The sequence below is a fragment of the Salvelinus alpinus genome, chromosome 35 (genome assembly GCF_045679555.1).
Source record: "Salvelinus alpinus chromosome 35, SLU_Salpinus.1, whole genome shotgun sequence".
NCBI lineage: Eukaryota > Metazoa > Chordata > Actinopteri > Salmoniformes > Salmonidae > Salvelinus > Salvelinus alpinus.
In genome coordinates this window covers 14,587,661-14,609,783 of record NC_092120.1, presented here as the reverse complement: position 1 = coordinate 14,609,783, position 22,123 = coordinate 14,587,661, and the positions used below count along the sequence as shown (strand labels likewise).

Below are 22,123 nucleotides of genomic sequence, written 5' to 3'. Positions count from 1 at the left end.
GGAAACAGAGGTGCGAGCACACGCCCATCCACATCGATGGGGCTGTAGTGGAGTGGGTCAAGAGTTTCAAGTTCCTCTGCACCCACATCAGTAAGGAATTAACATGATCCATACACAGGAGGCTGAAAAGATTTGGTATGGGTCCTCAGATCCTCAAAAAGTTGTACAGCTGCCCCTTTGAGAGAATCTTGACTGGCTGCATCACCGCTTGGAACGTCAACTGCAATGCACCCAAACGCAAGGCACAACAGAGGGTGGTGAGTAAGGCCCTGTGCATCCCTGGGGCCGAGCTCCCTGCCATCCAGGACCTCTATACCAGCCGGTGTCAGGAGAAGGCCCAAAGAATTGTCAAAGACTCCAGCCACTAAAGCCATAGACTGTTCTCTCTGACACTGCACTGCAAGCAGTAAGTCTGAAACATTTTACATCTGAGTAATTTAGTAAGTACATTTTTCCTCAATAAAGTAGCTATCAGGAAAGTCAGAGCTAGTAAGGGGGAAGAAAGTCAAGTGCAAGGGCTTTTTGTGTTGGGGGGCGAGGAGGGGGTTGCTGTGGGATTATTTAAGAAACTCTTCGAATAGGTAGGGTTTCAGATGTTTTTGGGAGATGGGCAGGGACTCTGCTATCCTAGCTTCAGGGTTAAGCTGATTCCACCATTGGGGTGCCAGCACAGAGAAGAGCTTGGACTGGGGTGAGCGGGAGTTGCCCTCCCATAGGGGTGAGAGGGCCAAGAGACCAGAGGTGGCAGAACGGAGTACTCTGTTGGGGTGTAGGAGTTGAGCATAGCCTGAAGGTAGGGAGGAGCAGTTCCTCTTGCTGCTCCGTAGGCAAGTACCATGGTCTTGTAGTGGATGCGAGCTTCAGCTGGAAGCCAGTGGGGTGTGCAGAGGAGCAAGGTGTCATGGTGGACTTGAGAAGGTTGAACACCAGGTGTGCTGCAGTGTTCTGGATAAGTTGCAGAGGTTTCATGGCAAAAACGGAGGGTCCAGCCAACAGCGAGTTGCAGTAGTCCAGAAGGGAGGCGACAAGTGCCTGGATTAGGACCTGCGCCGCTTCCTGTATGAGGTAGGATCATACTCTACGGATGTTGTTGAGTGTAACCGATGTGAAATGGCTAGCTAGTTAGCGGTGGTGCGCGCTAATAGCGTTTCAATCGGTGACGTCACTTGCTTTGAGACCTTGAAGTAGTGGTTCCCCTTGCTCTGCAAGTGGCTTTTGTGGAGCCATGTGTAACGATGCTTCGTGGGTGACTGTTGTTGATGTGTGCAGAGGGTCCCTGGTTCGCGAGGGGACGGACTAAAGTTATACTATTACATTGGTGCTGTTGACCCGGATCACTGGTTGCTGAGGAAAAGGAGGAGGTCGAAAGGGAAGTGAGTGTAACCGATGTGAAAAGGCTAGCTAGTAAGCGGTGGTGCGCGCTAATAGCGTTTCAATCGGTGACGTCACTCGCTTTGAGACCTTGAAGTAGTGGTTCCCCTTGCTCTGCAAGGGCCGCGGCTTTTGTGGAGCGATGAGTAATGATGCTTCGTGGGTGACTGTTGTTGATGTGTGCAGAGGGTCCCTGGTTCGCACCCGGGTCGGGGCGAGGGGACGGACTAAAGTTATACTGTTACATTGGTCTCGGCTGCATGATCCTGCAGGAGTGTGTCACTGCTTTGATGTTTGCAGAGACGGACAGGGTGTGGTCCTAGGTCACACCAAGGCTCTTTGAGCTCTAGGAGGGGGACACCATGGAGTTATCAACCATGATGGAGAAGTCTTGGAGCGGGCAGACCTTCCCCTGGAGGAAGAGCTTGAGGTGGTGGGCCGACATCCAAGCTGAGATATCTGCCAGGCACGCAAAGATGCGTGTTGCCACCTGGGTGTCAGAAGGGGGGAAGGAGAAAGATAGTTGTGTCATCTGCATAGAAATGATAGGAGAGAGCATGTGAGGACATGACAGAGCTGAGTGACTTGGTGTATAGAGAGAAGAGGAGAGGTCCTAGAACCGAGCCCTGGAGGACACCAGTAGTGAGAGTACATGGTGCAGTCACAGATCCTCTCCACGTCACCTGGTAGGAGCGTCCTGCTAGGTAGGATGCAATTAAAAAGTGTGCAGAACCTGAGATGCCCAGCTCTGAGAGGGTGGAGAGGAGGACCCTGAACAGCTTCTACCCCCAAGCCATAAGACTGCTAAACAAGACTACTAAATACAGTGGCAAGATAAAGCATGTGAATCCATTATAATTACCTGGATTTCTACATATATTTGTCATAAAATTTGATCTGATCTTCATCTAAGTCACAACAATAGACAAGCACAGAACTAATAAACTAATAACACACAAACAATTATATGTTTTCATGTCTTTATTGAACACATTGTGTAAACATTCACAGTGCAGGGTGGACAAAGTATGTGAACCCTTGGATTTAATAACTGGTTGGCCCTCCTTTTTGCAGCAATAACCTCAACCAAACATTTTCTGTGGTTGTGGATCAGACCTGTACAATGGTCAAGAGGAATTTTGGACCATTCCTCTTTACAAAACTGTATCAGTTCAACAATATTCTTGGGATGTCTGGTGTGAACCACTCTCTTGAGGTCATGCCACAGCATCTCAATCGGGTTGAGGTCAGGACTCTGACTGGGCCACTCCAGAAGGTGTATTTTCTTCTGTGAAAGCAATTCTGTTGTTGATTTACTTCTGTGTTTTTGTCGTTGTTCTGTTGCATCACCCAACTTCTGTTGAGCTTCAATTTGCTTCAACAGATAGCCTTACATTTTCCTGCAAAATATCTTGATAAACTTGGGAATTCATTTTTCTGTCCATGATAGCAAGCTGTCCAGGCCCAGAGGCAGCAAAGCAGCCCCAAACCATGATGCTGCCTCCACCATACTTTACAGTGGGGATGAGGTTTTGATGTTGGTGTGCTGTACCTTTTTTTCTCCACATATAGTGTTGTGTGTTCCTTCAAAATAACTCAACTTTAGTATAATCTGTCTACAGAATATTTTGCCAGTAGCGCTGTGGAACATCCAGGTGCTCTTTTGCGAACGTCAGATGTGCAGCAATGTTTATTTTGGACAGCAGTGGCTTCTTCTGTGGTGTCCTCCCATGAACACCATTCTTGTTTAGTGTTTTACGTATCGTAATCTCGTCAACAGAGATGATAGCATGTTCCAGAGATTTCTGTAAGTCTTTAGCTGACACTCTAGGATTGTTCTTATCCTCATTGAGCATTCTGCGCTGTGCTCTTGCAGTCATCTTTGCAGGACGGCCACTGATAGGGAGAGTAGCAACAGTGCTGAACTTTATCCATTTATAGACAATTTGTCTTACCGTGGACATCAAGGCTTTTAGAGATACTTTTATAACCATTTCCAGCTTTATGCAAGTCAACAAATCTTAATCTTAGGTTTTTTGAGATCTCTTTTGTGTAAGGCATGGTTCAGATCAGACAATGCTTCTTGTGAATAGCAAACTCAAATTTTGTGAGTGTTTTTTACAGGGCAGGGCAGCTCTAACCAACATCTCCAATCTCGTCTCATTGATGGGACTCCAGGTTAGCTGACTCCTGATTCTAATTAGTGAAGTCATTAGTCTAGGGGTTAACATACTTTTTCCAACCTACACTGTGAAAGTTTAAATGTTGTATTCAGTATAGGCAAGAAAAATACAATAATTTGTGTGTTATTAGTTTAAACATACTGTGTTTGTCTATTGTTGTGACTTAGACGAAGATCAGAACACATTTTATGACCACTTTATGCAGAAATCCAGGTAATTCCAAAGGGTTAACATACTTTTTCTTGACACTGTAGCTAATCAAATGGCTGCCTGCTGCCGCTACTGTCTGTTATTCTATACTGTTGCCTAGTCACTTTACAGTAACCCTACTTATATACACATAGCTACCTCAATTACCTTGTACCCCTGCACTCCGACTCGGTACTGGTACTTCCCGTATATAGCCCTGTTATTTTTACTTGTCATTGTTATTCGCTCTGTATTTATTCCTCATGTCACAATTTTTTATTTTATCTTTAACTCTGCATTTCACTGTTAGTCTACACCTGTTGTTTATGAAGCATGTGACAAATAACATTTGATTCGATTTTTAATATATGTGTTAACTCTACAGTTGTAATCTGTGGGTGTCACTGAGTAGGCTGATACTGAAATTCAGTTAAGGCTGTACAGTCCAATATGAATGAATGTTCATTACGCACTATGGTTTGACTGAGGAGGTCATTTGCCACAGTCAAAGTCCTGCAATAAGACGCTAATATTTTTGACTCCAACACCATCATCAAGTTTGCTGATGACACAACGGTAGAAGGACTGATCACCAATGACAATAAGAGCTCTGACGCTAATGTTTGTGTAAACTGTACTGAGTTGTAATCTGTGGGTGTCACTGAATAGGCTGAGACCCCATTCCATGGGTGCACAGACAGTGCACACTCCATATGTAAGGCTGTACAGTGCATATACTGTATGTATGCCCCAAATGCAATTATGCAGTCTAACACATCCACAGTGGGATTTAATATTTTTTTTTTGTATTTATTTAAACATTTATTGAATTATTATAAAAAAATATATATTATATTACCACAAGCCATGCTTGTTTAGCATTATCTAGTCCAAATATGGCATAGTTCCACTATTTGTATCCGTTTGCGTCACTTTCATTGCGGGACTTTTCTTTTGAAGGCAACTCGTAAATTCCATTATTGTGGCTAATAGTTATTGTGGCAAGCTTCACATAGGTGAGGACAGGGTGGGATTGGGAAGTTTGAAAGGTGGCCTCAATTTCCTCTCGGTCTCTCTGGGCTAAGTCGTTCTGCAGAGAGGAATGCCTGCCATTCAATTTATTGACAGCTGTCTCTGAACTCTGTCGGGACTTTTCCAGCTAATGTGAAAGGTCAACAAGGGACTTCCTTGATGTTAGAGAAACCCAGTAGTGGTCCTTTTCCAGTTCACACAAACATTTTAATACTTATAGCTACTATGTCACGTGTTCATAGTCTGTGTACCAGTCTTTTTAGCTTACATTCCACTCCTTGACACTCCTGTCAGTTTCCTACATAAACAGCCAGGGTTTAATGAAATAGGCCTAGGCATTATACTTTTTTTTATTGCACATTTAATTACACTGACGCATTTGGTGATGTTCAACTTCAGTTCATTGGCACAAAACGTGTGCCAGACAAAAATATTATTGTGCAATTCATGCATCTCCGCTGGCATCTCCACTGGCCTCTCTTACACCCATCCTCTCTCTATTCCTCTTATAACTCTTGAACCAGTAGTCTAGCCCAATGTGTGTCCCAATACACTGAGTGTACAAAACATTAGGAACACCTTCGTAATGTTGAGTTGCATCCCCTTATGCCCGCAGAACAGCCTCAATTCGTCGGGGTATGAACTGTACAAGATGTCGAAAGCGTTCCACAGGGATGCTGGCCCATGTTGACTCCAATGCTTCCCACAGTTGTGTCAAGTTGGATGGATGTCCGTTGGGTGGTGGACCATTCTTGATACATATGCGAAACTGTTGACCCAGCACCGTTGCAGTTCTTGACACAATCAAACCGGTTGGCCTGGCACCTATTACCATACCGCTTTCAAAGGCACTTACATCTTTTGTCTTGCCCATTCACCCTCTCTGAATTGCACACGTACACAATCAATGCCTCAATTGTCCCAAGGCATAAAAATCCTTCTTTAACCTGTCTCCGCCCCTTCATCTACACTGATTGAAGTGGATTTAACAGGTGACATCAATAAGGGATCATAGCTTTCACCTGGATTCACCTGGTCAGTCTATGTCACGGATAGAGCAGATGTTCCTAATGTTTTGTACACTTAATGTAGTTTGGTCACCTATTTTGAGCAATTAAAACATATATTCGACAAAGAAGCACCTTGCTCTTGCTTGCTGGATATAAAATATGCTACAGTGTTCACAGTGGTGCGGAAGTGGTGGGGAAGCTTCTCTGGTGTGATGTGATCACATTGGCTGGTGGTAAAAAAGCAATGAACAGGAATACTATGTTCTCCCGCGCCAAATGTTTATGTTTACAATTCAATTAATTATGTCAGAATGCTGAATGTTATGTTTCCAATCAAATGTATGAATTAAGTTTTAAAAATGCAATCTAATTTGTATGAACATTATGATTGGATAGCTGTGAGGGTTATCGAATCAGGATCAAATCCTCTGATCTCCTCGAGCTCATTAATGATAGAATGTTCATATTTGAAGATTGCCGAAAGGCCGGTCTCTTTGGCAAATGACAAGTGGCAAGGAGTGGAATGTAATAGCTGAACAGAGGCTGCAACCTGGCTAACGTGTTCACATGATAGACTTCAATAGAAGTTTTGCCAACAAAGCCCCATATACTACCCACACCTGCGACCTGTATGCTCTCGTTGGCTGGCCCTCACTTCATACTCGTCGCCAAACCCACTGGCTCCAGGTCATCTAGAAGTCTTTGCTAGGTAAAGCACCGCCTTATCTCAGCTCACTGGTCACCATAGCAGCACCCACCCGTAGCACGTGCTCCAGCAGGTATATTTCACTGGTCACCCCCAAAGCCAATTCCTCCTTTGGTCGCCTTTCCTTCCAGTTCTCTGCTGCCAATGACTGGAACGAATTGCAAAAATCACTGAAGCTGGAGACGTATATCTCCCTCACTAGCTTTAAGCGCCAGATGTCAGAGCAGCTCACAGATCACTGCACCTGTACATAGCCCATCTGTAAATAGCCCATCCAACTACCTCAACCCCATACTGTTATATATATTTTGTTTGCTCCTTTGCACCCCAGTATCTCTACTTGCACATTCATCTTCTGCACATCTATGACTCCAGTGTTTAATTGCTAAATTGTAATTATTTCGCCACTATTGGCCTATTTATTGCCTTACCTCCCTTATCTTACCTCATTTGCACACACTGTATATAGACTTTTTTTTCTATTGTGTTATTGACTGTATGTTTGTTTATTCCATGTGTAACTCTGTTGTTGTTGTTTGTGTCGCACTGCTTTGCTTTATCATGGCCAGGTCACAGTTGTAAATTAGAACTTGTTCTCAACTAGCCTATCTGGATAAATAAAGGTGAAATAAAAAATAAAATAAAAGTTTACAAGTTATCAATGCTTCATTATTACGTTCTATGCATGATGTGATAGTTATTAGTCAGAATGTAGGCCTAATGTAGGCTATAGCCTGTAAAGTATAGTCTGCTGAGCTTGAAGTAGACCTAATTCACAATGGTAGGTACACTCTTAGAAAAATCGGTTCCCCATTGGGGAACCCTTTTGGTTCCAGGAATAACCCTTTTTGGTTCCAGGTAGAACTCTTTTGGGTTAAATTTAGTACCCTCTGGAAAAAGGATTCTACATGGAACGCAATAGGGTTATACCTGGAACCAAAAAGGGTTATTCAAAGTGCCGAAGAACCCTTTTAGGTTGTACTAGGTAACTATATTTCTCCATCTGCTGACCAACTGACAAGTGTCTTCACTGACATTTTCAACCTCTCCCTATCTGAGTCTGTAATACCAACATGTTTCAAGCAGACCACCATAGTCCCTGTGTCCAAGAACACTAAGGTAACCTGCCTAAATGACTACCGACCCGTAGCACTCACGTCTGTAGCGATGAAATGCTTTGAAAGGCTGTTTATGGCTCACATCAACACCATTATCCCAGAAACCCTAGACCCACTCCAATTTGCATACCGCACCAACAGATCCACAAATGATGCAATCTCTATTGCACTCCACACTGCCCTCTCACATCTGGACAAAAGGAACACCTATGTGAGAATGCTGTTCATGGACTACAGCTCAGCGTTCAACACCATAGTGCCCTCAAAGCTCATCACTAAGCTAAGTACCCTGGAACTAAACACCTCCCTCTGCAACTGGATGCTGGACTTCCTGACGGGCCGCCCCCAGGTGGTAAGGGTAGGTAACAACACATCCGCCACGCTGATCCACACAACAGTGGTAGGCCTGATCACAACAACGATAAGACAGCCTATAGGGAGGAGGTCAGAGACCTGACCGTGTGGTGCAAGGACAACAACCTCTCCCTCAACGTGATCAAGACAAAGGAGATGATTGTGGACTACAGGAAAAAGAGGACCATTCTCATCGAAGGGGCTGTAGTGGAGCAGGTTGAGAGCTTCAAGTTCCTTGGTGTCCACATCACCAACAAACTAACATGGTCCAAGCACAACAAGACAGTCGTGAAGAGGGCACGACAAAACCTATTCCCCCTCAGGAGGCTGAAAATATTTGGCATGTGTCCTCAGATCCTCAAAAGGTTTTACAGCTGCACCATCGAGAGCATCCTGACGGGTCTGCATCATGGCCTGGTATGGCAACTGTTCGGTCTCCGACCGCAAGGCACTACAGAGGGTAGTGTGTATGGCCCAGTACATCACCGGGGCCAAGCTTCCTGCCATCCAGGACCTCTATACCAGGCGGTGTCAGAGGAAGGCCCTAAAAATTGTCAGAGACTCCAGCCACCCTAGTCATAGACTGTTCTCTCTGCTACCGCACGGCACCGGTACCGGAGCACAAGTCTAGATCCAAGAGGCTACTAAACAGCTTCTACCCCCAAGCCATAAGACTCCTGTACAGCTAATCAAATGGCTACCCAGACTATTTGCATGCACCCCCCCTCCCCCAATTCTACGCTGCTGCTACTCTCTGTTATCTATACATAGTCAGTTTAATAACTCTACCTACATGTACATATTACCTCAATTACCTCGACACCATTTACCTCGACACTGTTGTATCCGGCACATGTGACAATTAACATTTGATTTGATTTGATCATGGAAGGGAGAATAGGCTAGAGGTAGAACATAAATGTGTTGTTGGATTTCTCTGTAATGGAAGTCCATCGACAGCGCACCTGGAAAAGTCATTTCCTTACATCTGGAAAAGGGAAAGTATATATGATCTATGGGGAAGGAGATTACATTTACACAACCAAACTAGTCTAGTCTGCTCCCCTTTCTAACTTCCTAGCCTACCTTACACTGATATCTAAATGTCCTTTTCGGTGTGCTATGATATTTAGGGTTGTTTGTAGAAACACAATTGTATATAGATAATTATTTCACATACTTGTCGTTTGTCTAGGCTACATCCCTGAAACATGAACCCATGCCCTGGCATCCATACATCCCTGAAACATGAACCCATGCCCTGGCATCCATACATCCCTGAAACATGAACCCATGCCCTGGCATCCATACATCCCTGAAACATGAACCCATGCCCTGGCCTCCATACATCCCTGAAACATGAACCCATACCCTGGCATCCATACATCCCTGAAACATGAACCCATGCCCTGGCATCCATACATCCCTGAAACATGAACCCATGCCCTGGCATCCATACATCCCTGAAACATGAACCCATGCCCTGGCATCCATACATCCCTGAAACATGAACCCATGCCCTGGCATCCATACATCCCTGAAACATGAACCCATACCCTGGCATCCATACATCCCTGAAACATGAACCCATGCCCTGGCCTCCATACATCCCTGAAACATGAACCCATGCCCTGGCATCCATACATCCCTGAAACATGAACCCATGCCCTGGCATCCATACATCCCTGAAACATGAACCCATGCCCTGGCATCCATACATCCCTGAAACATGAACCCATGCCCTGGCATCCATACATCCCTGAAACATGAACCCATGCCCTGGCATCCATACATCCCTGAAACATGAACCCATGCCCTGGCATCCATACATCCCTGGGTTAATGTACTTCCTCAATGGCTGTAAAAGCATCATGTTACTTTCACCATTTGCACATTATCTCCCTGAAGAACAACCATATTTCCGCAAACTCAATTTTATGAACATTGCATGAACTGCTTAACCCAGAAGTCTGAAACCAGATTCACATCCTCACACAGTCTACTTTACTTTCCAGATGTCTTGTATCATGCTGAGGAAACACAGTAGCCTGCACACCATTACAAATAGCTCAGAATCTTGGCTGTTTGTTTCAATACACTCTGAACACAGTAAAACTCAATCTCCCTCAGAGTTGGTGGTTATAAATGGTGCCAGTGACCACAGCACGTGACTGCATTTTATCTGTGTCTGGACCCGGTTTCCCAATATGGATGGAACTTAAGCTTACGAGTCGCGAACATGTTGTTACACATCATGAGATATATTGAGGCAAAAATATATTATTGAGACAGTATATTGAGACAGTAGCCTTCAATTAGCAAAATAATACTCAATTGATTGAACATGAACTTGATTTCAATATGATTGAAATACATAGGCCTATGAAGCCTATACTGTATTTACATTTTAATGCAGTCATCTCAGTTTTCATTTGAAGAATATTTTTATCCTCTGCTTGTTTGTAACAATTGCAAAGCCATTGGCAACTTTGTATTTCTGTTGAACTTTGTGGTCACAGAGGTGTACAAACATCCTTATTGTATGTTTAGTGGAGATCTTCTGTGTATACAGGAAGGGCAAAAAAAGCATCTAACGACTCACTTAGCTTTCTATGAGTGGTCTGAGGCAGTCGGTAAATAACGTGTTTTCAGGTGAAACTTTAGTAACAATGGTTTTGGGAAACCATTGAGGCACGAATCCCATTGAAGTCATTGGAACGACATTGGCATTTTTGTGCATCATGTTCAAAACATCTAGAATTGACTTTGTTGAGCTTTACAATCAATTTAAGATACTTTCAGATGATTTGGACATGGTGCGTGACAAATGCTAATATTGGTCCCATGACTTGAATGGGAATTTGTGCCACAAATGCTAGAACGTTAGCATGTGGAAACAGTGCCAGGGAAACTAAACCAAATCATGGATTGCTGTCATACCTTTTCCATAGACTGCTTACAGGGTAAGGAAACCAATGTGTAATTTTGTAATTTGGGTGAACTATCGCTTTAAGATGCTTTTGGGAAACTGGGCCCTGGTTAATTAGGAACCGCTCCAAGTCCCTGACCTGAATCGTGGATAGAGGAAGTCAACTGCCGTTTAAACGACAGCAACAGATGTGAGGTAAGCATACCGGTACACACTGGAGACCTCAAGCACCGGCAAGCATCTGGAAGCAAACAAAGTAACACACTGACACACATCCAGAACAGTCTACAAATCAATTCCAAGGTCATACAGGATTAGTAGATGCATTACAATACAGCAAACAAACCTGTTTAGGATCTTGTAGAACAGAGTACCACATTGACATAATACTGTATGACAGAAAACACATGCTGTATACTGTCCATTTAGAGTAAAAATAACACATTTGTTCACTAGAGCACGCTGTCAAACATACCTAAACCTGTCTATTCTGTGGGACTTTAAATGTAACGTCATGCTATTTTTAAGATGCTAAATATTGGACTTGGTGTGTTTTACACATGAATGGCATGCATTGTGTTGTTAATTACTTGGACTTCAATAGTGAGTAAGGTTTTTATGCAAACCTGTGCATATGGTCATTGGTCATTACAGAAACTATATTTTCATCCAACACTTACTATTTTCTAAATGAATTTAGTTAAATTAGGCGCCACCCTGTGATAGTGATTGGTATTGCACATTTCTCCAACCTTTGAATTCTCCCCCAACTACAAACTATCAATAAATGCACCAAACAAAAACCTCAAAACCAACCACTTTTAATCCCAGTTTCATGCAAGGAAAAACATTGTTACATGTACTGTATGACTGGCAGTGGCTTACAGTATCCACAATTACACAGTAGTACACAGTCAACGTACCTCAGTGAGGATTCAGAACTGACTTTAAACTGGTGAAAGTTTTCTTCTTGGATGATTTGGGACATAATATGGCACTTTGACATATCCAACAGTATATAGTGTGCTTGTTCCTCCGCAGAGTAATTCCTCCATAGAGTATATCAGATCATTTAAACAATGTAAGCATCTGATATTTTATATTGGCCATTTTTATTGTCCTCAGTTCAGTCTTCTGTACATGCACAAAATACTTTAAAGCTATAACAAATGTTTAAGGAATATAACAAATGGATACTTACAGTATCCTGACATTTAATGATCTCAGAAATGAACACAAACTCAAAAATCACAATTTACTTGCAAGTTTCAGTGATCAACTATGATGAATTAAAAGGGGGCAAAGGGCATCAAATAAAGAATGTAAAGACAAAATAACCTCTTAAAATCAATTTTCAAAGATAAAATAAAAACCTAATTTTACAACACCATTGAGGGTATTTATGTAATATCATATTTCGAAATAGGTAGTCGTCTACTACCCAAGTTAGAAAAAAAACACGTAACATTCCCATTAAAATAAACAATTCATAGAGGTTTACAATTGAAGAGTAATTCACATCAAAAACAACACATCTAATAGTTATAGGTACTGTATTTTAATGATATAAAAATACAAGATTCCTCTCATTAAAATACCTAAATGTTGCAATCTAATTAAGGTCCATAGTCATCATAATTACTCTGGCATCACCCCGACATGATATGTCACCTCAGAATTAGATGTAAATCTAACTATCATTACAATGAAAATGTAAGAGTAACGACACACATCAGGAAGTACCATTATGTACAAAACAATCCTTGAAGAAAACAAAATGGCTGCTATAAAAAAAAGAATGGAATAAAATGCCATCAAAAAGTGGTTTGGGGTGATTCGTGGTGCTGATAATCAAAATGAGGATGCTGTCCTATTACTTTATTTGTATTGCATGTCCCATACCTAGTGGTCTGGGAAGGTTAGTGGTACAGATTACATTACATCAACAACTCTGCCGTATAAATACTTTCTTATGATTACGTTTCCCATACAAAGCTAAAGTGCATCTTTATCTCAAATGCCTGTACACATTGGATTGGATCATTCTATTAGGAAGAATTTGCACAAGAGGTTTTCTACCTGCAACATTATCAAACCCTCATGAAACTGTATATTGGCACCTTGCTAACTTCACTTTCTCTGAGACATGGTTCCTCCTATTCTACAGTAGGTCGTGTGCCCAAAGGAACTCCGTAAAACCCTTTTGTCTGCCTTTAGATCGATGGGCTTCCATTATGGCTGTGTTTTCACTGCCTTACTGATACATCTTCACATGTCCATGCAGTGAGGTGGTGTTGCCCCCACAGTCCACATACTGGTACATCTCCTGGGAGACCTGCTCCGAGTGCCCAAAGTAGGATGTGGTCACAGTCACCCTGAAAACCAGTCAATAGACAGTAGTCAGTTTCCCCAAAATGGCGTGTGAGGTTGGACAAAATAAATAGAGTAGGTACAGTAACATGTGTAAACTCAATGTATTAGTAGAAATATTTGAAAAGGTATAATGCATTCAGAAAGTGTTCAGACCCCTTGACTTTTTCCACATTTTGTTACGTTACAGCCTTATACTAAAATGTATTAAATCTTTTTTTCCCCCCTCATCAATCTACACACAATTCCCCATAATGACAAAGCAAAAACAGGCTTTTAGACATTTCTGCAACCAAAAAAAAAAAAATATATATATATATATATATATAATACTAATGAAATATCACATTTACATAAGTATTCAGACCCTTTACTCAGTACTTTGTTGAAGCACCTTTGTCAGCGATTACAGACTTGAGTCTTCTTGGGTATGACGCTACAATCTTATGACACCTGTTTTTAGGGAGTTTTTCCCATTCTTGTCTGCAGATCCTCTGAAGCTCTGTCAGGTTGGATGTGGAGCGTCGCTGCAGAGCTATTTTCAGGTCTCTCTAGAGATGTTCGATTAGGTTCAAGTCCGAACATTGGCTGAGCCACTCAAGGACATTCAAAGACTTTGTGCTTAGGGTTGTTGTCCTGTTGGACATTGAATCTTCCCCGCAGTCTGAGGTCCTGAGCGCTCTGAAGCAGGTTACATTCAATGATCTCTCTGTACTTTGCTCCGTTCCTCTTTCCCTTGATCATGACTAGTCTCCCAGTACCTGCTGCTGAAAAACATCCCCACAGCATGATGCTACCACCATGCTTCACGTAGAGACGGTGCAAGGTTTCTTCCAGATGTGACGCTTGACATTCAGGCTAAAGAGTTCAATCTGGGTTTCATCAGACCAGAGAATCTTGTTTCTCATGGTCTGAGAGTCTTTAGGTGCCTTTTGGCGAACTCCAAGCTGGCTGTCATGTGCCTTTTACTGAGGAGTGGTTTCCGCCTGGACACTCTACCATAAAAGCCTGATTGGTGGAGTGCTGCAGAGATGGTTGTCCTTTTGGAAGGTTCTCCCGTCTCCACAGAGGAACTCTGGAGCTTTGTCAGAGTGACCATCGGGTTCTTGGTCACCTCCCTCACAAAGGCCCTTCTCCCCGATTGCTCAGTTTGGCCGGGCGGCCAGCTCTAGGAAGAGTCTTGGTAGTTCCAAACTTTTTCCATTTAAGAATGATGGAGGCGACTGTGTTCTTGGGGAACGTCAATGCTGCAGAAATGTTTTGGTATCCTTCCCAGATCTGTGCCTCGACACAATCCTGTCTTGGAGCTCTACGGACAATTCCTTCGACCTCACGGCTTGGTTTTTGCTCTGACATGCACTGTCAAATGTGGAACCTTATATAGACAGGTGTATACCTTTCCAAATCATGTTCAATTAATTGTTTTTATCACAGGTGGACTCCAATCAAGTTATAGAAACATCTCAAGGATGATCAATGGAAACAGGATCCAGCTGAGCTTTATTTCGAGTCTCATAGCAAAGGATCTGAATACTTATGTAAATAAAGTTTTTCAGTCTTTTACATTTTTATACATTTCCGAACATTTCTAAAAGCCTGTTTTTACTTTGTTATTATGGGGTATTGTGTGTTTGGGGACACATTTCAGAATGAGGCTGTAACGTAACAAAATGTGGAAAAAGGGAAGTGGTATGAATAGTTTCCGAATGCACCGTATACTTACTGCATCATGACCACAATGTTGTGAACCTTTATGGACTGCAGGGTGCAATAGTCGCTGCAAACACAAAACATTTATTGAAGAAATGTCACGATTTGTACTGTCAACCACACAATAAAATGTAGTTAGTTGTGAAATACTTACAATAAATACTTACAACATATAACTCATCTCCTCAGCAATGACTGTGGGAACCGTGTAGTCAATCTGAAATAAACAATATGTTGTAATGCAGCAGTTATCCATCTCCCATATTGAACAGGGCGGTTGAGTGCTGACTAACTAAGTAATGAGTCACTTTTGAGGGCAACAGTCCAAAAATGCCATCCTTATTCCATCCTTGCTTCTACTGATGCCCTCAGAACAGGGACAGGTGTTACAGTGGATTCAACAACAACAACAAGGTTCGTTATCAATGTTGCCTGATTTTGTTGCTAGATTTTGCCGCAAAGCGGGTGGAACAATGAGCTGCTGTGTTGGGGGATAGAAAAGTACTTCAAAGTACAACTTTGATGCACACGTCATACACTGTAATATGTTTATAACAAGCCGTTATACCAAGGCATGTTATTCTAAAATACACATGGTAAAGACCCACCTGCTGCATATCCAGTGGTATGATGGTCGTCACATTGCTAATACGGGCCTTCCCAATCACCGTCTTAGAGAACTGTACTTGGGCTGTGATGTTGGTCAGGGATACAGCGTAGTAGTTGTTATTGGTGATGTTCAGAGTGGTCTAGAAGAAAAGCCATACGGCACAACAGTTGTTGGAAAGACTGTCATTACGTTGGACCCACTGCAATTTGCATACCGCCCCAACAAATCCACAGATGACGGAATCTCTATTGCACTCCACACTGCCCTCTCCCACCTGGTCAAGAAGAACACCTATGCGAGAATAGTGTTCATCGGCTACAGCTCAGCGTCCAACACCATAGTACCCTCCAAGCTCATCACTAAGCTAAGGACCCTGGGACTGAACACCTCCCTTTGTAACTGGATCCTGGACTTCCTGACGGGCTGCCCCCAGGTTTAAAAAAAAAAACTATTTCCCAGGTGGTGAGGGTAGGTACAACACATCCACCACGTTGACCCTCAGGGCTGCGTGCTTATTTCCCTCCTGTACTCCCTGTTCATCCACGACTGAGTGACCGCACGTCTCCAACACCATCATTAAATTTGCTGAATGACACAACGGTGGTAGGCCTGATCACCTCCTCCTCAGTGACCTGGCAGTGTGGTGCCAGGACAACAACCTCTCCCTCAACGTCAGCAAGACAAAGGAGCTGATTGTGGACTACAGGAAACGGAGTGCCGAGCACGCCCCCATCCATATCGACAGGACTGTAGTGGAGCGGGCCGAGAGCTTCAAGTTCCTCTGTGTCCACATCAGTCAGGAATTAACATGGTCCACACACACCAACACAGTTGTGAAGAAGGCACGACAACACCTCTCCCTCAGGAGGCTGGAAAGATTTGGCATGGGCCCTCAGATCCTCAAAAAGTTGTCCAGCTGTACCATTGAAAGCATCTTGACTGGCTGCATCACCACTTGGTATGGCAACTGCTTGTCATACGACCACAAGGCGCTACAGAGGGTAAGGCGCTACAGAGGTTAGTGTGTACGGCCCAGTACATCACTGGGGCTGAGCTCCCTGCCATCCAGAACCTTCAAACCAGGCGGTGTAAGAGAAGGCCCTAAAAATGGTAAAAGACTCCAACCACCCAAGTAATAGACTGTTCTCTCTGCTACCACACGGCAGGCGGTACAGATGCACCAAGTCTGGAACCAACAGGACCCCGAACAGCTTCTACCCCCCAAGCCTTAAGACTGCTACATTGTTAACCAAATAACTACCAAGACTCTCTTTTGACTCATCACATACGCTGCTGCTACTGTTTATTATCTATCCTGTTGCTTAGTCACTTCACCCCTAACTATATGTACATATCTACCTCAATTACCTCATACCTCTGTACATTCACTCAGTACTGGTACCCCGTGTATATAGCCAAGTTATTGTTACTCATGGTGTATTTATTCCTCGTGTCATTGTTGTTTTATTCTTTTTCTATTTTTCTCACTGCATTGTTGGGAACGGCTGGTATGGACGCATTTCACTGTTTACACCAATTGTTTACGAAGCACGTGACAAAAAACTATTTGATTTGAATCCATGTCAACCCTAAGATGGAAACACAAGAAGGACAACTAACACCAGAGAGAGGAGCTTACCGTGATATTGAGATAGACAATCCGTTTGTCCTGGTCATAGGAGACGAATGAAGACTTCACGCCCACATAGGAGACGTCGATAGAACGAGGGAAAAGGAAAAACACAGCCAGGCCAGACAGCAGAAGGCAAAGAGACACGGACACAGTGACATAAAGCTTTCTGCAAGAAAAAGGGAGGAAGCGCCATTAAAAGAGAGAAGTTGGATATAGACCACAGTCAACCACAGTTGAATCATTCAATTGCACATCTTTCAATAAAGAGACGTCTGGCTGAGTGAGATGAGACTTACGTTCTCCTTGGCTGGAGCCTCTGGTCACTGTATGGAATCAGAGCCACAAGCTGGTTCTCTTGTCCTGCAGTCGCGATGCATTGACAAAGCCATTTACAGAGGAAACTGATATTGTCTTTTCCATTTTCAATTCATGTTGGAAGTCAGTGTTTCTAGGTAGCCTAGTTTCTGGTTTTGCATTCTTGTTTGAATATCAAGTCAAAATGCAAATTAGGCAAAATGATTAGCAGCTCATGAGGGACAGTTTTACTACAGATGTAGGTGTGTATTGTGTCAGTGAGTGAGGGTTCATGTTTATTACTGTGTAGGAATGTATTTGTTTTGTGTTTATCCCCTCACCCCGTGGTATTCTGCCAGTGCCCTGGCATGTGGGGCATGTGACACTGTCTCTGCCAGTAAATTCCACATAGGGGAACTGAGACACATCTCCATTCTTTCCATCCTCTTCACTCTGTGTATCTATGTACTCTGGACCAGTCGTCAGGCCACTCTGACTGCCACGGTCGTCTTTCCCCTTCGACAAGTGCGAGTGTGACTTCCCCATCACTAGAGTTTTCTGTGAATAAAACATGTAAGATCTAATAAGTAGGTGTGGTCGGTAGTGAAAACTCATGCCACATATTCATTTGATATTTACATGGTCGTTATGGTCAGTTTACACAAATTGTTTTATACTACTTCTGTACTATAACAATGTACCTGCCTATGTCAGGTTTTAAAGCCATTTTATATTGTATAAAGGATACCATACTCCTATTACATTTTTGCATAGATGATTTTGTTTTGTTTAGACCAGTTTACACCAACTCCCCAAAAGCTCTTATCAAGTGTGCACCATTTATGTAATTCATGTGTGTTTGAAACAATTACTGTCAAACAAAAGACACTTGTTCTGGCCGTGGCATTAGGCAGGGCTGCCCAATTAGTCTATTTTTATTTGTATTGGTTACTCAAAGTATGGCTCTTCATAACAAGAAAGGGAATTTTCAAGGTGTTTCAGTACTTGGCAATGAATTTTAACTATGTCAACTGGCTGATGATACCACCATATTTTTAAGAGACAGGAATGACGTTTCTAAAGCAGTTTCCTGTATTGAAGACTTTTCCTTAGTTTCGGGTTTGAAAATGTTGATTAAAAAGTCAGTCTTATTTCCACTCAAGGATTGTGTTTTACAGGAAGTATATGGTATCCCAATTAAAGATAAGGTTACTTATCTTGTAATTGTTATATGCAAGGATGAAAAACAAAGGAGTGAATTAAACTTTAAACCCATTATTGAGGAAACAAAGAAGAAATTGAACCTCTGGTTGCTGAGAGATATTTCGTTATACGGTCGGGTTTTATTGTCCAAAGCTGAAGTGTTATCCAGATCGGTTTATGTCTCGTTATCACTTGAATTATCCCCCAAAATGTAAAGGACTTAGATAAGATTCTTTATAATTTAATTTGAGGAACAAGCCTCACTATCTACGGAAAGATATTCTCACTAATACCCAAGGCCAAGGAGGTCTTGAGGTTTTAGATTTCAATACCTCTAAATAATACTTTTAATATACTTCAGAATCCAATTTATTTTAAGAACCATAACAGTATTTGGAATGTCTTCCCTAAGTATTTATTTGACTCTGTTGGTGGTTTAGAATTTTTGCTTCAATGTAATTTTGATGTTGATAAAATCCCAGTAAAATTGGCCAAATTCCATAGCAGGCAATTTTAGCTTGGATGTTAGCGTATAAACACAATTTTCCCCCTCAGATACTGTCTATGGAACAACAAAGATATACGATTTTAAAATAAGTCTCTTTTTTTTCGTAACTGGTTTGAGAATAAAATGATTTTGGTTGGTCAGTTACTGAATGAGGATGGATATCTACTCTCATATGGGGAATTTCTTGAAAAGTTTAAATACCAATAAATAAATTCTGACATAGATAAAGATGTAGTATATTTATTTCAACTGCTAATAATACTAGGTAAATTTCAAATTCACAAATGCAAATGATCTAATTCAAAACATAACTTTTTTCCACTTTATAAATGAATTTAAACAATATGGCACTACTTTAACTAAAATGAAAAACAAAAAGGCAATTAAAACTTGTTGTATTATTAATGAATATGATTTGTTTGTTTAGTATTCCTGGGAATGTAAATAGTATGTATGCTTGTTTGCATGTGACTATTCCTCTTTTGTTTGTTGATATTTCTTAATAAATTATTATTATTATTATTATTCCTTAAAGAGACTTGTTCTGACCAAAGTTAGGTCTGGACCAAATATATGTAGCCTAGCCAGAAAAACACATCGCAAAAACACGGTCGTGATACTGTGCTGATGTGCAGACGACCATTATGCTACATGGTACACAATGTTACTTCCAGAGAAACTCTTCGCCCGACTGCCATTTTAATCCAAAACTCACGAATACATTGTTGCGTATTTGCTCCGATATCCTGTTGTATTTTTATTTGGTGTCAAGTTATTGATGTAAATCATTGTGTAGAATACTTGCATAGGGCATCGACATGGATAAAATGTTTCCATATTGCAAAATGTTGCCCGGCTCCTTTGACAACATCAAAGCACCACTGTGCGGTATTACACACGCACGACGGATATGATCAAAATGGCAACATTCGATATTGGATTCATCTGCTTACCTTTGCGTATATTCACGCAGAATTTCTTTACATATGCTTGGTGACGAACAGCAGCTGTTTATGTCAATATAGTACTGACATTAGTACACGCACTAGTATTTTGCCAGCAGCTCAGACGATGACGTCATTTTCATATGACAAAGTAAGAAACCTTCAAAATAAAAGCCCGCATTTGAAAAAAATGTCAACGTGTATAACTCATTCAAATTATATTGAATTTTAATCAATGGCCACTTTTATTGTGCCAACAAGAAATTGCGATGTCATTTCTGAAAACAAATGTAAAAAATATATTTTCTAAGACCAATAATGAAAATACAATGTTGACACTAGTATGTTGAGAATATTGGGCTGTAAAGAGAAAACGTTTCTACCTGTCTCAGCTAAAGTGTGGTGAAAAATACTCAGTAGGGTCTCTACTAACCAAATATGGTTAGTTTTGGAGGGGGACAGTGTCATACATATCCAGCAGCACTTCGTTCTCCACCCCCTCCATAGCCACCAATGCAATACACTGCAATAGACTGTACATGGCATACATATTGGCTTGTAGAGAGAAAACTGCCTTGTTTGTTTCCAGTGTGAAATAAAATGTAAACAAAGACAAAGACACAATGTAAATAATAATGGACTGGCATACCTGTTAACGACCTAGATTAACCTAATGGTTAATGCATCAGCTCAATCGCTTGGCCTGACAAATACAACTATTTTTTAGGTAGTATCCAAGTAAAATCATGTTGCTATAGGTTTATATCACCACAATTATGCATAGCCTTCCAATAATTTTCTTAAACCCATCTCTGTCACAATCAATCCAAAGGTTGGCTTCTTGGACTTGGGTTTTGGACTGATTCATGGATCACAGCACATCTCTCCTCATTAGAAACTTCAATGTTTAGGATTTCACTTCCAAACATAAAAGGCACGCTTGATATTCTTTTCAAGCAAATGATTGCAAAGGGAGAAGCATCACGCACATGCAGTAAATGTGCAACCGTACTCAGTAGACAAACTATTTGAACCAGCACTACAGATATTCTTGTACTTTATGTTTCTGGTGGAAGGTCAAAAGTCATCCACAGTAATGTGAAACCTTGTGTCCCTATCTCGCATTATTGATCTTTCAGCAGTTGGCAATGAGAGGTTGACCTACATATTGAGCTCAGTAATCTGTCAGTCAGGAATAAATGCCAAAAAAGGACACTACAAGGCACATCTTATATTTGACTCTTTTAAGATTAAGATGATCTATATAGAGAATTGACCTCTATAGAATATACAAACATTCAGGACACAGCAAGAGTTATATATTTTTATGAGTTATTTAATGAGGGCCCTTAAAGAATCTCTGAGCAAGTACATATCTGTGAGTCAGATTCAGATATTGATGTTATTCCAACACAGAACTATTTCTCCTACCTTTCCCGTTGTGACATTTCTGAAGAAAACATCCGCTTTCAAAGAATGTCACAAAATATTACTTAAAACGAACAGTAGGAGTCCAAAATCAACAATTCAGCAAGTCATTTCACAGTTGGATGCAGTGAAACCAGGACAGACAACAGCACCATTGCTTCAACAGAGGCTTCAAAACAGCGATATATGTGACATTATAGAATATTTTGTGAAGGAAATGCTACCTGCACATTTCTTAGCCAATGATCTCCTCCATATTCACAGTTTATGCTCTCAAAATTGCAGTCAGTGCAAGAAAGCCATGAATAGCCAGGTTAAAAATGAATAGTTCAACTAGGGCATATTTCAGAAAGAGGCATCAAAGAATTGCTTTCACTGCAAGCATCGCAAGAAAACAAGATTTGTAAAACATGTAAAACTGCAAATAACTTTCAGCGGTCAAGCTTTAATGTCATCCATGTTCCAAAGACATTACCTGTGAAGATACTGAGGCCAGCAGAGAGCTGTTTACCCAAGAGCTTGAATCTATCC

The 22,123-nt window shown here is 41.7% G+C and overlaps 1 protein-coding gene across 1 annotated transcript; it reads right to left on the bottom strand.

The window, feature by feature from the left end:
* Positions 1 to 11,697: 11,697 nt before the first annotated feature.
* On the bottom strand, positions 11,698 to 20,330 carry LOC139564719 (transmembrane protein 106B-like). The gene is made up of 8 exons (XM_071384501.1): positions 20,174 to 20,330; positions 17,851 to 18,067; positions 17,512 to 17,575; positions 17,222 to 17,381; positions 15,581 to 15,721; positions 15,140 to 15,189; positions 14,986 to 15,039; positions 11,698 to 13,267 (listed from the first exon to the last, which is right to left on the bottom strand). Exons 2-8 carry the CDS (start codon positions 18,053 to 18,055, stop codon positions 13,147 to 13,149), a joined length of 795 nt encoding a protein of 264 aa, XP_071240602.1. The 5' UTR covers positions 18,056 to 18,067; positions 20,174 to 20,330; the 3' UTR covers positions 11,698 to 13,146.
* Between the last annotated feature and the right edge of the window lie 1,793 nt (positions 20,331 to 22,123).